The 13,610-nt window shown below is 51.2% G+C and overlaps 2 protein-coding genes across 5 annotated transcripts in view; one reads left to right on the top strand and one right to left on the bottom strand.

The window, feature by feature from the left end:
- OGDH (oxoglutarate dehydrogenase) overlaps positions 1–1,081 on the bottom strand; it is a 65,833-nt gene extending 64,752 nt beyond the window's left edge. For all 4 annotated transcript variants that reach the window (XM_030307604.1, XM_030307606.1, XM_030307601.1 and 1 more), the window contains exon 1: positions 1,000–1,081. The gene's annotated coding sequence lies outside the window, so the exon portion shown is untranslated. The remainder of the gene's footprint in view (positions 1–999) is intronic.
- Positions 1,082–10,483: 9,402 nt separating this feature from the next.
- TMED4 (transmembrane p24 trafficking protein 4) lies at positions 10,484–13,399 on the top strand. Its single transcript, XM_030307600.1, has 5 exons — positions 10,484–10,644; positions 10,764–10,864; positions 11,028–11,153; positions 11,405–11,551; positions 11,925–13,399. Exons 1-5 carry the CDS (start codon positions 10,518–10,520, stop codon positions 12,072–12,074), a joined length of 651 nt encoding a protein of 216 aa, XP_030163460.1. The 5' UTR covers positions 10,484–10,517; the 3' UTR covers positions 12,075–13,399.
- The last annotated feature ends 211 nt before the right edge of the window (positions 13,400–13,610 follow it).

Genomic DNA, 13,610 nt, shown 5'->3' with positions numbered 1-13,610 from the left:
ACAGGGAGCTGAAGAAATTAAGGACTCAAGGGTGTCAACCCAGGAGCACAGGGAGAAAAATGGGTGTGGTGAGGTACTGCATAGGGCAAGTACTGAGTACAGGGTGCTTCAGGATGCTCTGCTCGACTGTCACCCCAGGGGCTCAGGGAAGATAGGTGAGACAGGGTACTGAGTACACAGGGTGCTGCAAACATCAAATATGCTCAGAGATCTCCTCAGGAGTGCAAAGACAATGGGTTTGGCGGGGTACTGAGCACATAGGGTGCTGGTCCACTCGAGGACATCATCCTAGCCGTGCAAGGAAGATGGGTGTGGTGGGGTACTAAGATGGGTCCTGACTATACAGGGTGCCGGGGGAAGTCTGCTCAAGGGCGTCTCCCCAGGAACAGGGGAGGATGGGTGTGGCGGGGTACTGAGTCCGGAGGAGGGTACTGAGCACGAGGGGGGCTGAGCAGGGTAAACACACTCTAGGGCGTCTCCCCAGCGGCGCCCGCAACCAGAACAGAGGCGGACCCCGCACAGGCTCTGGCGTGGAGCACGGGCCCGGCGCCCTCAAGCCGTCCCGTCAAGGGCGCGCCACCCTTCCGTCCGCGCAGAGGACAGAGACGGGAGGCTCCCTCGTGACGCCTCCTCGACCTTGGGGGTCACCCCGGCCTGGCGCCCGTTCCCTCACATCCGCCGCGCGTCCCGCCCCCCCGCCCGCCTCAGCCAATCGCGCGTCGCTCCGCGCCCCCCGCGACGCCCGCGCGCGCCCGCACCCGCCAATCTCTGCCTGTCAGGCGGCGCTCGCCGCGCCAATGGCCGTCACGCCCGTCCGTCAGGTCCCGTCCCGCCCACCTCCCTCCGTCAGCCCTGCTCCATCCGGCTTCACTCCCTGTCACCGCAGCGCCAGTGACAACGAGGACGCGGCGCCCTCGCCCTCTGCTGCAACCCCCGCCTCCTACCCAAGGGCGCGGGTCTTCTCGCATCGGGCCAGGCCCGGGGGCAGCGCGCGCTTACCTGTCCTCTGCTCAGCTCCACCCGAATGAGGCGCCGACACCCCACTCCGGGGCACCAAACTCTTGACCCCGCCCCGGCGTGTGGCGTCAGCACGCAGCCCCGCCCCTGGAGGAGAAGGCCCACCCCTGCCGCCTGGGCGTCATAGAGCCGCGCCGGAGATGCTGCAGCGCGTGCCAGTGGCTTGTGGTGGGCGGGGCGGGTTCGGGTGCTGCTGAGCGCTGGGTTTTGCGCGTGCCCAGTAGTGTCGCCGGCGGTGGGCTCCCTGCCTGGGTTGGCGTGGTCGGAGCGGAAGGAGACGGTTGGACGGCAGGCCTCGGCGCGTCGCGAGTGGATGTTGAGGCCGTCGTGGACGTGAAGGCTTCTCGCAGGGGCGGCGGGGCGCTGGACTCTGCTCTGCGCCCAGAAGCCTTCCGCGGGGTCGCGTCCTGGCAAGACAGGAAAAGTGCGTGCCCCTTCTCCCGAGCTGGAAGTCGCGCAGGGCTCCTCCTCGGAGGCCGCGGGCGGGGGACGTTGCCCGGTCTCGGAGCGGGATCCCGCGGACCTGCAGTACTGCTGAAGTGTGGCAGGGCGTGCAGACCCCCGGCTGGGAAGGTCAGCCCCTCGCAGCTCTGCGCGCTGACCGCTGCCAACGGGAAGCCTCCTCTCCCGGGCACGGGTCTGCACGTCCCTCCCCCACCCCCCTGTCCCCGTGTCCACAGGTCGCGGACCTTAGGCCCAACACTTTTGGAGGGCAGAAATAGAGAGCTAGAGTATAAACGGCTTTGACCATAGCCCTGTGCAGTACGTTACGTCCCCATCGCTCCGTTAGCTTATAACCGAAAGTCTAGGTCTCCTAATCCCCTTCACCTACTGTGCCTGCTCCCCACCCCCCTACACGGCTGGTAGCCAACAGCACCTTTCCTGTGCCTCGGTGATGTTGCACATCTTTTCAAGTGCCTGTTGGCTGGTTTTAGCTTTTATGTTTAGGTGGTTTATCCATTTTGAGTTAATTTTTGTGTTTGGTGTGTGGTAGGGGTCCAGCTTCTTATGAACTCAGGCTGTTCCAGCACCGGCTGTTGAAAAGAGGATTCTTTTCCGTTGAATGGACTTGGCACCCTTTTTGAAAATAAGTTGGCCATATAAATTGGGTTTGTTTCTGGACTCTTCAGTTCTATTCCGTGGGTCTGTCTTTTTGCCACGGCCACGTTGTTTTGATTACTGGAGCTTTGTAGTATTGGACTCCTTAAGTGTGAGTTCTCCAACTTTATTCCACTTTTTCAAGATTGTTTTGGCTATTTGGGACCCCTTCTAATTCCATATAAATTTAAGGATTTTCTACTTCTGCAAAAAAAAAAAAAAAAAAAAAAAAAAAACCCAAAAACTTGGAATTTTGATAGGGACTGTGCTGAATTGGTGGACCACTTTGGGTAGTACTGAGATCCTAACTCGATTAAGTCTTGCAGTCCATGGGCTCTTGCCATTTATTTGTGTTAATTTCCTTTAGCTATATTTTTAGTTTTCTTCTTAAAAATTTTTGTTAAATGTTTGTTTATTTTTGAGAGAGAGAGAGAGCATGAGCAGGGGAGGAACAGAGAGGAAGACAAAGAATCTGAAGAAGGCTCCAGGCTCCAAGCTGTCAGCACAGAGTGAACTCACTAACCCTGAGATCATGATCTGAGCTGATGTTGGGGGGTTAGCCGACTGAGCCACCCAGGTGCCCCTATTTTTAGTTTTCGTCTGCAAGCCTTTTTTACCTTGGTTATTTCTAGTGTGTGTGTGTTTGGATGCATTTGTAGGTGGACTTGCCATCTTAGCCCCCTTTCCTGGTTGTTCATTACTGGCATGTTGATTTTTGTGTACTGATACTGTGGCCTGCAGCTTCACTGAATTCATTATTAGCTGTGGTAACTTTCTCCTGGATTCTTTGGGATTTTTTTTCATACATAGGATCATGTCATCTGTGAACATACGTTTTCTTCCTTTCCAGCTTGCATGCCTTATGTTTCTTGTCTGATTGATCTGGCTGGAACACCCAGTACAATCTTGAATAGTAGCAGTGAAAGTGGGAATCCTTGTCTTGTTCTTGATCTTAGGGGGAGAGCTTTAAGTCTGTCATCATTGAAAATGGTGTTTGTTGTGGGATTTCTGCAGATGTCCTTTATCATGTTGAGGAAGTTCCTTTCTATTCCTAGTTCTGAGTGTTTTTGATAATGAAAGGGTGTTTGATTTTGTTAAATGCCTTTTCTGCATCAGTGGAGGCAATCATGTGTTTTTCTCCCTTTCATTTTATTACTGTGATTTATTACATTGGTTTTCTTATGTTGAACCACCCTCACCTTCATGGGATAAATCCTACTTAGTCGTGATGTATAATCCTCTTAATATGTTGGATTTGCTAGTATTTTGTTGAAGTGTTTTCATTTATATTCCTAAGTGAAGTCGGTCTAATTTTCTATTATTGTGGTATTTTCTCTGTTTCAGTGTAATGCTGGCCTCATGGAATGAGTTAGGAAATGTTCCCTCCTCAGTTTGTTGGGAGAGTTTAAGTAGGATTGGTGATAATTCTCTAAATATTTGGTAGAATTCAGCAGTGAGGCCATCTGGTCCTGGGCGTCTTCTTAATCTTGTGTGTTTCTAGGAGTTTCCTCTAAATCACCTTACTTGGTGTGACGTTGTTCAGTATTCTCTCCTTTTTATTTCTGAAAAGTCCTTGGAAATGTCTCTGCTTCCCGTTTCTGATTTTAGTGACTGAGGTCTTCTTTCTTTTTCTTTGTCAGTCTAACTAAAGTTTTGTCAATTTTGTTGATCTTTTCAAAGAACCGGCTTTTGCTTGCATTGACTATTGTTTTTCTATTCTCTGTTTTATCTCTATTTATTTATTTATTTATTTATTTATTTATTAAAAAAAATTTTTTTCAACGTTTTTTATTTATTTTTGGGACAGAGAGAGACAGAGCATGAATGGGGGAGGGGCAGAGAGAGAGGGAGACACAGAATCGGAAACAGGCTCCAGGCTCCGAGCCATCAGCCCAGAGCCCGACGCAGGGTCGAACTCACGGACCGCGAGATCGTGACCTGGCTGAAGTCGGACGCTTAACCGACTGCGCCACCCAGGCGCCCCTATTTATCTCTATTTAAATTTTTATTCTTTTTGCTAGCTTTGGGTTTAGTGTTTTTTGTTTTTTTGTTTTTCCTTCTTTAGTTTCTCAGCGTTAGCTTAGGCTCTTGATTTGATGTCTTTGGTTTTAGTTTTTTTTAATGTTTATTTATTTTTGAGGGGGGGGCAGGGGATCTGAAGCAGGCCCTGTGCTGACAGGCAAGAGCTTGATGCACTCAAGAGCTGTGAGGTCATGACCTGAGCCAAAGTGGGACTCTTAACCGACTGAGCCACCCAGGCGCCCCGCTTTGGTTTTAATGTAGACATTTACAGCTATAAATTTTTCCTCTGTGCACTGCCTTCACTGCATCCTCTGGCCTCTGCTCAGTGTGCTTTCTTATAAAGTATACTTCTGGCAGTGTTCAACAGGTGTTTATACCAGTCTGGCCCTAGGTTCTGGGCATTAGAGATGAACTCAGGAGAAAGGCAGGAACTGTGTTGTCACAGAGCTGACATTCTAGGACAAACCAACAAGCTAGCGATTGACAGCAGCTTAAGTCCATCAAATGGATTGAGGGTGGTGGTAGCTGCAGTTTAGTTTTTAAATTCTATTGTATTATATAGGGGACGTACTCCTATGGTTCAGAAATGAGTAAGATATTAAAAGGTCCAGTTTGCAAAGTCTCTCTTGCACCCTGTCACCATCCACTTCAATGCCTGCTGACCTGCCAGATCCCATCCCTGCCAGGGGTAGCTCTGTATTTGTTGGATTTATCATCTTGGGGTAGACACCAGAGGTGGAGGGAATCCAGGGGCTCGGGGAGTGGCCATTCAGCAACCCGGAAAGTATTTCTATATTTTGACCTGTACATCCATACCAGTGTGTATTGGCTGAATACTCGTGTTACTCTAAGTGACTACTAATGCTGGAATCTTCTATGGAGTCTTCCAGTGTTTTCCAGCCACTCCCTACTCTCTTTGGCACCTTGCTTTCCTAACTTAGGAATACATCACAGGTGTCTTTCTGTATCAGCTCATAGAGCACATCCTCGCTTTGCCAGTTGCAAAACTGTGAAGCGTGGTTTTGGTGGGGATGGCGCATCTCTGTTCCATGTGGCATTGGCCAGGGCAGCCGCCCTGGGACGGGAGTATCCCAACATGGCGTCCTCCCAGTGACTGGTGGCTGCTTGGGGTGCGCTGAGCCTCATGCCTCCTGGGTTCCCAGGGAGGGGAAGCAGGAGCCGCAAGGCCTCTGAGGAGGGCTCAGGCCCAGGGCCCACACAGCTTCCCTGCACTGCTGCACGCACTGAGTCTGCAGGACAAGCCACCGGCCAGTGGAGGTCCCTGTGGGCGGAGACGCGCTCCACCTCTTCACAGGCAGAGCGGTGTGCAGACATGGGGGTGGGCGTGGCGGGGAAGTTGGCACAGGTCACGGCAGATATGCTAGCACACGGGTCCCATGACGGCTTACACACCTTCTGTCATTGTGCATCTCTAGTTCTCTCCTTTCAGTAGTTTTCAAGTACGACCCCCCCCCCCGCCCCACATTTCTATCTCCTCTTGACTTCGGTTGTTAGAAGGTAGACATGGGGCGCCTGGGTGGCGCAGTCGGTTAAGCGTCCGACTTCAGCCAGGTCACGATCTCGCGGTCCGGGAGTTCGAGCCCCGCGTCGGGCTCTGGGCTGATGGCTCAGAGCCTGGAGCCTGTTTCCGATTCTGTGTCTCCCTCTCTCTCTGCCCCTCCCCCGTTCATGCTCTGTCTCTCTCTGTCCCAAAAATAAATAAACGTTGAAAAAAAAAAAATAAAAAAAAAAAAAAAGAAGGTAGACACCACTTGCTCCAGCTTCTGAACTTCCTTATTGTTTCCTCACACTGCCCTTGAACTCTTGAGTGTCCTGTGAACTGGAAGATAGGACAGAAGACCTGATTTAGATGAACCATTACTTACAACAACATTCTGATCCTTTGATCCATTGATGAGCCTGTGTTTGGCAGTGATCATTTGCTGCCTGGACAGGATGAAAATCTTAAAATAGGAATTAGATCAAGGTATTCTTCACTCAGAATCCCCTACAGGCTCTTGGTTCTTGTTTGCCAAAGTCCTTAAAGTGGCCTGACAGGCCCACCCGATTCTCCCACCCCCAGTTATGACCTCATTTTCTCATACCCCATCCCCCACACCTAATCCTCCTGCCACACTGGCCCCCTTAACCTTCTCACACCCCACACCAGCCTTGGGGCTCTTGCTCTTTCTTCAGGTATCCATGTGACCTGCCCCGAGGGCCTCTCTCACATGGCGCCTTCTTGGTGATCCTTCTTTGTCCACTCCATTGTACCCCACCCTGCCTCTAACCAGACACCTTCTACGTTGGTCTCCTGTGGCTGCCATAACCAGTCACCACAAACATGGTGGTTTAAAACAACAGAAATTGGGGCGCCTGGATGGCACAGTGGGTTAAGCATTCAATTTTTGATTTTGGCTCAGGTCCTGACCTCGCAGTTCGTGGGTTCCAGCCCTGCATTGAGCTCTGTGCTGACAATGCAGGTCCTCCTTGGGATTCTCTCTCTCCCTCTCTCTTTGCCCCTCCCCTGCTCATGTTCTCTCTCTCTCTCTCTCTCTCTCTCTCTCAAAAAAACAAAAAATAAATGAATGAATGAATGAAGCAAACTGGAAACTTACTCTCACGATTCCAGAGAGCAGAAGTCCAAAATCAAGATGTCAGCTGAGTTGTGCTCCCTCCAGAGGCTTTAGGACAGATTTTCTTGTTTCTCCCTCAGTTTCTGGTGGCTCCAGCCATTCCTTGGCTTGTGGCCACACCCCTGCAGCATCTGCCTTTGTGATCACACGTCTGCTTCCTTTTCTCTGTGTAGCTCTCTCTTTTTAAGTGTGCAGTTCAGTGACATAGTGTTGTCAAACCATTCTCCAAAACTTTTCATCTTGCAAATCAGAATCTGTCCATCAGACAACTCCCCATCCTCCCCTGCCCCCAGCCCCAGCACCCAGCATTCTTCTCTGTCTCTACTAATTTGACTACTTTAGATAGCCTCTTGTAAGTGGAATCATACAGCATCCATCTTTTGTGACAGGCTTACCTAACATAACGTCCTCAAGGTTCACCCATGTGGTAACATTGAAGAATTCTTCCTTTTTAAGGCTGAATGATATTTCATGGTGTGTATATACCATGTTTTCTCTCTCGTCTGCTTGTCTGTTGATGGACTTTTGGGTCGCCTCTACTCTTGGCCACTGTGAGCAGTGCTGCTGTGAGCCTGGGCGTGCCCAGTGCCTTTCCAAGATCCTGCCTTCATCACGTTTAGAGATCTACCCAGCAGGGGGATTGTTGGGTCATTGGGCAGTTCTGGTTTTAATTTCTTGAGGTACCTGCATATTATTTTCCATAGTGGTTGTACCATTCACAAAGCCACACAGAGCTCACAGGGGCTCTGATTTCTTCACATCCTCACCAACATTTATTTTGTTTTATAGCAGCCTTCCTATGGGTATGCGGGTATCTCTGTATCTTTTATAAAGACACTTGTCATTGGACTTAGGGCCCACATGAATAAGCATCAAGATCCTTAAGTACATTTGGAAAGACTCCCCAAGTAAGGTCACATTCATAGCTTCCAGGGATTCAAACACAGATGACATTCAGCCCCTGCATTCCTTAACAGCTTCCCTCCTTTATTTTTCCCCTTGACACTGACCTCCAGCTGACAGGCTATATGTTATTTATTGAAGGGCAATAATCAAAATAAATCCACAAGGACAAGGATTTTTGTTTTCACCATTGTGTCCCCAGGGCTTAGAATAGTGTGTCTCCAGGGGTGCCTGGGTGGCTCAGTGAGTGAAGCGTCCAACTTCAGCTCAGGTCATGATCTCATGGTTCATGGCTTTGAGCCCCACATTGGGCTCTGTGCTGAAGCTCAGAGCCTGGAGTCTGCTTGGTATTCTGTGTCTCCCTCTCTACCCTTCCCCAGCTCACACTGTCTCTCTCTCAAAAATAAACATAAAATTAAAAAAAAAAAAGGTAAGTGCGTCTGGCACAATTAGCTGCTCTTAGATATTGGTTGAGTGAGGGGGTAGCTAGTTTAGGTAAATGTTGGCAGAAATTGCCACACCACCTTTGAGGAGAAGTTTTTTGGGACTGGGGATTTAGATTTAGAATACCTAACTTAGATTTTCTCCTGTGGGTAATGCTGTCTCTTTAAGATTACCCATTACTTAGGACAAAGTTTAGGGTTTGTCTTTATGAAAAGAAAGCCCACAAGGGGTACCTGGGAGGCTCAATGCATTAAGCGTCTGACTCTTGATTTCAGCTCAGGTCACGATTTCACGGTTCAGTTCGTGAACTTGAGCCCCACATTAGGCTCTGCGCTGACAGGGAGGAGTCTGCTTGGGATTCTCTCCCTCTCTCTGCTCCTCCCTCGTGTGAGCACGTGTGCGCTCTCTCAAAATAAACTTTAAAAAATGCACAAAATTATAAATGTAAATTCCATTTCTCACTCAAAATCAAAAGCGAGGAACCCACTTAAGACTACTAGAACTGTGTTAAAAGGGCTTAGAGAAACTGGATATCTTATGAGGTGATTTGAGTATCTTTCAAAAGGAGTAGTGATTGTCATGAATGCACACATTTAGTTTTACTGAAAATCCTCCCAGGTTCTGGATTTAATGGTTTACAGGATGTAGCAGTGACAGACGCATGTCAAATGACATGTGAAGATGCAACCAGCCAAATCCACAATGTCCAACGATGCAGGTGCTTTAGTACATAAATGGCACCATCATCATCAACAGCAGAGACGGGAGGGGAGTTGTTACATATAAAAAGAGATTATCATGAATGCAGTGGGTTTACCTTGTTTGGATCCTGATTAAACAATCTCAAGTTTTCTGAGACAATGGGGAAACTTATCATACGCCAAGTATTAGAGGGCATTAAAGAATTGTGTTTAATTTTGTAAAGTCCTTGTCAGAGACACACCCTGAAGTACTGATGGGTGAAATAGATGTGATGTCTGGAAAAAATATACTTAATATACTTCAGGGGAAAAGTGCAGGAAAAAATGAAACAAAGGCCAAAAATTGATTTTTGCTGAAGGCAGGTGATGAGTATATGAATGTTGCCTGTAACTTATATGTTTATGTGTGTTTGGAAAGTATAAAAAATGTAGCACCCTCTGCTGTGATTGCATGTCCAGTAATGGTGTGCTTTGGTTTCCGTCTTCCTCTGCCCCGCAGAAGGCGGTGTTACTAGATGTAAACACGCCTTATGGCCCTGCTTGTTCTGAGTTTTTCTCATTCTCTAGCCCAGATTCTCGCCAGTTTGCACCAGCTCGTTCAACGAAAGGACAAGGGAGAGCCGCAACAGCAGGCAGGGAGAGTCCTGTAACCCGAAGCCTGGCCCGAGATTTGACCGGAGGTCAGACTGCCCAACGTGGCCAGAGTGTGTTCACTGTCCGTTCCATTAGACAGAAGTGAGCCACATACTATATTTAAAAACCTGGAGGTTTCATGCCAAACCCAAATTTCCAGGTTCAGAAGAAGAGAGATTTAAAAAGAGGCTTTGGGTCCTCCCCCACTAGAGCTGCCTGGGAGGCCCTGCCTTGCCGACCGCGTTCTTTAATCCCCAGGAGTGTTGCTGCCCAGCTCGGCAAAGACGGTATTGCAGGGTTTCTTTGTGTTTAGCAGGAAGGCGCTCAGCACAACCGCGCTAGGCCCCAGGTTTACCTCCCAGCGGCCCGACAGCCCGAATCCAGGTCACGCACGTCCCAAATCTTCACCTTGGGGACAGCGAGCAGTCCACAGGCTGAGAAAGCCTCGGGGCCTGCGGGGTGAGATGTGGCGACGGCCTCGTTTGTCGCCATCAGTCCCCGCACCCGCTCAGCCAGTGTCTCCGACGCAAGGGTCGGGAAACGTCGGCACAACCGCGGGTCACGTCAGAGCCCCACTAGCTCCAGCCGCCCCTACCCTTTCCCCCGCGCGGGACGGGGCCCCAGCTCCTTCCCCGGGGCCGGGCCCTCGGCCAGTGCTCGCGGCGCCCCCCACGCAGGCGGGACCCGACGCCAGGCGAAGAGTCGGGGAGCGAGCGAATCAGCGCGCGAGCGCTCCGACCCCGGCTGCGCAGCGTCTCTTGGAAGTGGGGCGCAGGAGCGCGCGTGCGCACAGGAGGGCGCGCTAAGTAGATGTCGAAGAGAGCAACATCTCCGGGGAAGCGGGAAGGGACCCCGGGCGTCCCCCGCATGCGCATTCTCCTCTTCGGCCGTGCTGCACGGCCTGGAAGACCCGCGGACCCGGACGGACGCAGGGCCGGCGTCACAGCGCAAGCGCACTTTGCGTCTGGCCCCGCTGCGGCGCCGGGACTGGGGCGCAGGCGCGCGCATGCGCGGCGGGCGGAGGGCGTTCGTTGGCAGGTGTCAGGGCGGGTGGCGGCGGGCGATGGGACGACCGGCGCTGCTGCTGCTCGCGCTGTGCGCAGCTGGCGCCCGGGGCCTCTACTTCCACATCGGCGAGACCGAGAAGCGCTGCTTCATCGAGGAGATCCCCGACGAGACCATGGTCATCGGTCAGGCGGGGCGAGGGAGGACAGGGCCCTGCGTGTCCCCCAGACGCGGTCACGGCGCCCCGCGGAGCGTGGGAGTCGCGCGGAGCAGGCGGGTCGTGACGGCTCTGTCTGCTCCGCAGGGAACTACCGCACCCAGATGTGGGACAAGCAGAAGGAAGTCTTTCTGCCCTCGACCCCGGGCCTGGGCATGCACGTGGAGGTGAAGGATCCCGAAGGCAAGGTAGGGCCCCCGCTGGCGGTGCTCAGGCTGGGGCAGGGGCGCTTTGCAGACTCCGTCGGGCTTCCTTCGCTAGAGCTGTCTGGGACGCGCGGAGCTCAGAGGACGTGAGCGTGCCCTGGGACTGGTGACAGTACAGGTAGGGGCTCTCTCTGTCCTGTTGCAGGTGGTGCTGTCCCGGCAGTATGGCTCGGAGGGCCGCTTCACCTTTACTTCCCACACTCCTGGTGACCACCAGATCTGCCTGCATTCCAACTCCACCAGGATGTCCCTCTTTGCTGGCGGCAGACTGGTAAGAGAATGTTCTCTTTGGCCACAGAATCTTGAGTTTGATTTTGTCAAGTTTTGAGTTCATGACCATTGTTTGTGACACTTTGTGACACAGTCACAGGAAGACAGACGCAGCACTCCTATCCCACAGCCAGGGACCAGAGGAGGTTCTGTAGCCTGGAACAGAGTCGGAGGCCCCCTGGGCTCAGACACTGTAACCTCAGAGGGTTTCTGACCTTAGGACCCTGGGGCGCTCACCCCGTGTCTTTGTAGCGTGTGCACCTAGACATCCAGGGTGGGGAGCATGCCAACAACTACCCCGAGATTGCCGCCAAGGATAAACTGACAGAACTGCAGCTCCGAGCTCGACAGCTGCTTGATCAGGTGGAGCAGATCCAGAAGGAGCAGGATTACCAGAGGGTAAGCACGCGACTGTACTGGGACATGGCTGCTGACCTTTGTACCCTCTGTGCCTACTGAAGTTTCTGCCTGGGGCCTCTCCTACTTGGGGGATCAGCTGACACGGGGGAGTATCGGTCTCCATAGCCGTCTTCAAGCTTTGTAGACCAAGCGAAGAGAGGACAGTCCCCAGTCTAGCAGTAGCTGTTGCCCGCCCAGCAGGGATGCTTGCGGAGGGCAGCATGCCACCCTGGGGCCACTGCCAGTGGGATCAGGGGCGGTATTTCAAAAGGCACTTGGTCCTGAAGTTCAATCCTGTGCAGGAGGGAGGAGCCTAACAATAGCCGGCGACGTTTCTCCTGTGCCTCTAACCCACCTCTGTTGTCTCGCGCAGTATCGTGAGGAGCGCTTCCGTCTTACCAGCGAGAGCACCAACCAGAGGGTCCTGTGGTGGTCAATTGCTCAGACGGTCATCCTCATCCTCACTGGAATCTGGCAGATGCGTCACCTCAAAAGCTTCTTTGAGGCCAAGAAGCTGGTGTAGTATCCTCTCCGTCCGATCCTCCCGTCACATCAATTTTTGGTACTTTCCCCACCTGATAACTTCTCCACCTGGATTTTGAGGGAAAAAAAATGAAAAAAGACCACAAGCCACATTGTTTCCATGGCAACAAAGCATTCACGTCAGCCACTTGTGCACACTGGTTCTCAAGGACCCAGGACGTTGGTCTGAGTTTCCAAAGGTCCATTTGGGGTCTGTTTGGAGTCGGAACTGACCCGGGACTTAGTCTTGGGTCTTTTATATCCAGGGATTCCCCCCCATCCTGGCACAAAAAGAGCAAGTGAAAAAGTGTCTGCTACCCCTTTAATTTCTCTCTTTCTATTTCTGCAGTAGGCAGCTGAAACGCCCGGCCAGGGGCGGCCCTGCCTCCCTATTCCCTTGTTAGTCCTGGGTTTGCTCAGTGGCTTTGTGAATGTAAATAAGGGGCAGAGGCCTCAGAGAATTGCAATGATTTTCTATATATTAGAACTATTTTTTGATAAATTATATATATTTTACTTCCTAGTTGAAGTGTTCCTGCCTGTGTTTGACTAGGTGAAAACACCCATGCAGCTTCCCCTACGCTGTTTCTCCGAACAGTTTTAAGGGCCGCAGCAGCTCACAGACATCATAGGTGCTCTCACGGCCTCCCCAGGCGGCCGGGCAGAGACTTCCCTGAGGCACCTGTGATTTCCATCACGCAGGGTCTCTGAGAGTGAGGCAGTCACAGAGCTAGCACCAGCGGGGCCCTCCTACCCTCTTCTTTTCACTTTGATTTAAGCCGTGGTAAATGTTTTTTTCGCAGGAGCCACGTTTGGTTCTTCACACAGATTTTTCCAGTGAAATAAAATGTGTTGTAGTAGCTGTGTTTGAAATGAAGTAAGAGGTGGTGAGCAGAGGGGAGGCACGAAAGGAAGTGGAAGAAAGGCCCTTGGCCTTGCTGGCTCCCGTGCTGTCCCACAGTGGGCTTCAGTGTGGCCTCATTCTGCAGGGGTTTGGCTGGATGGGTGTCCATGGGTGTGGGACGGACAGGGCAGTTGCTCAGCCACTCACAGAGGTCGGCCACGAAGGCCCATCAGCAGGGAATCGCGCAAGCAGATGAACTACCTGTTTCTTAGCCCCTGGAATCTTTTACAGATCTTAGTACACTGTCCCCCTGTTGTAGTAAACTTGCCCATTCTTGGCTTTTTCTTTCATGGTTTTATTACATGCATTTGTTCATTTAACATATTATTTGACCCACAGAACTAAATCTTTTTCTCTGCATCCCATACTATTCCACATTTGTTCATGTTTTTAATCATAAAAACACATGCAAGTTTGTTTTCTAGGCTTTGTCATTCAATATGTGTAAGTATATTTAAAATTAAGTGTTTCTCCTGTTTCTGATTCTGGATGGTTGTGTAACAGTCCAGTAAGTGAACTACTGTAACTGACTTCTCTAAAATTTCTTTAAATACTTAAAATTAGTTTTCAATTTTTAAAAAAATATTTACTTATTTTGGGGAGAGTGCCAGCAGGGGTGGAACAGGGAGAGGG

Source organism: Lynx canadensis, chromosome A2 (genome assembly GCF_007474595.2).
Source record: "Lynx canadensis isolate LIC74 chromosome A2, mLynCan4.pri.v2, whole genome shotgun sequence".
Lineage (NCBI taxonomy): Eukaryota > Metazoa > Chordata > Mammalia > Carnivora > Felidae > Lynx > Lynx canadensis.
Note: the sequence above shows the minus strand (reverse complement) of the source record. Positions and strands in the feature narration are given on the sequence as shown.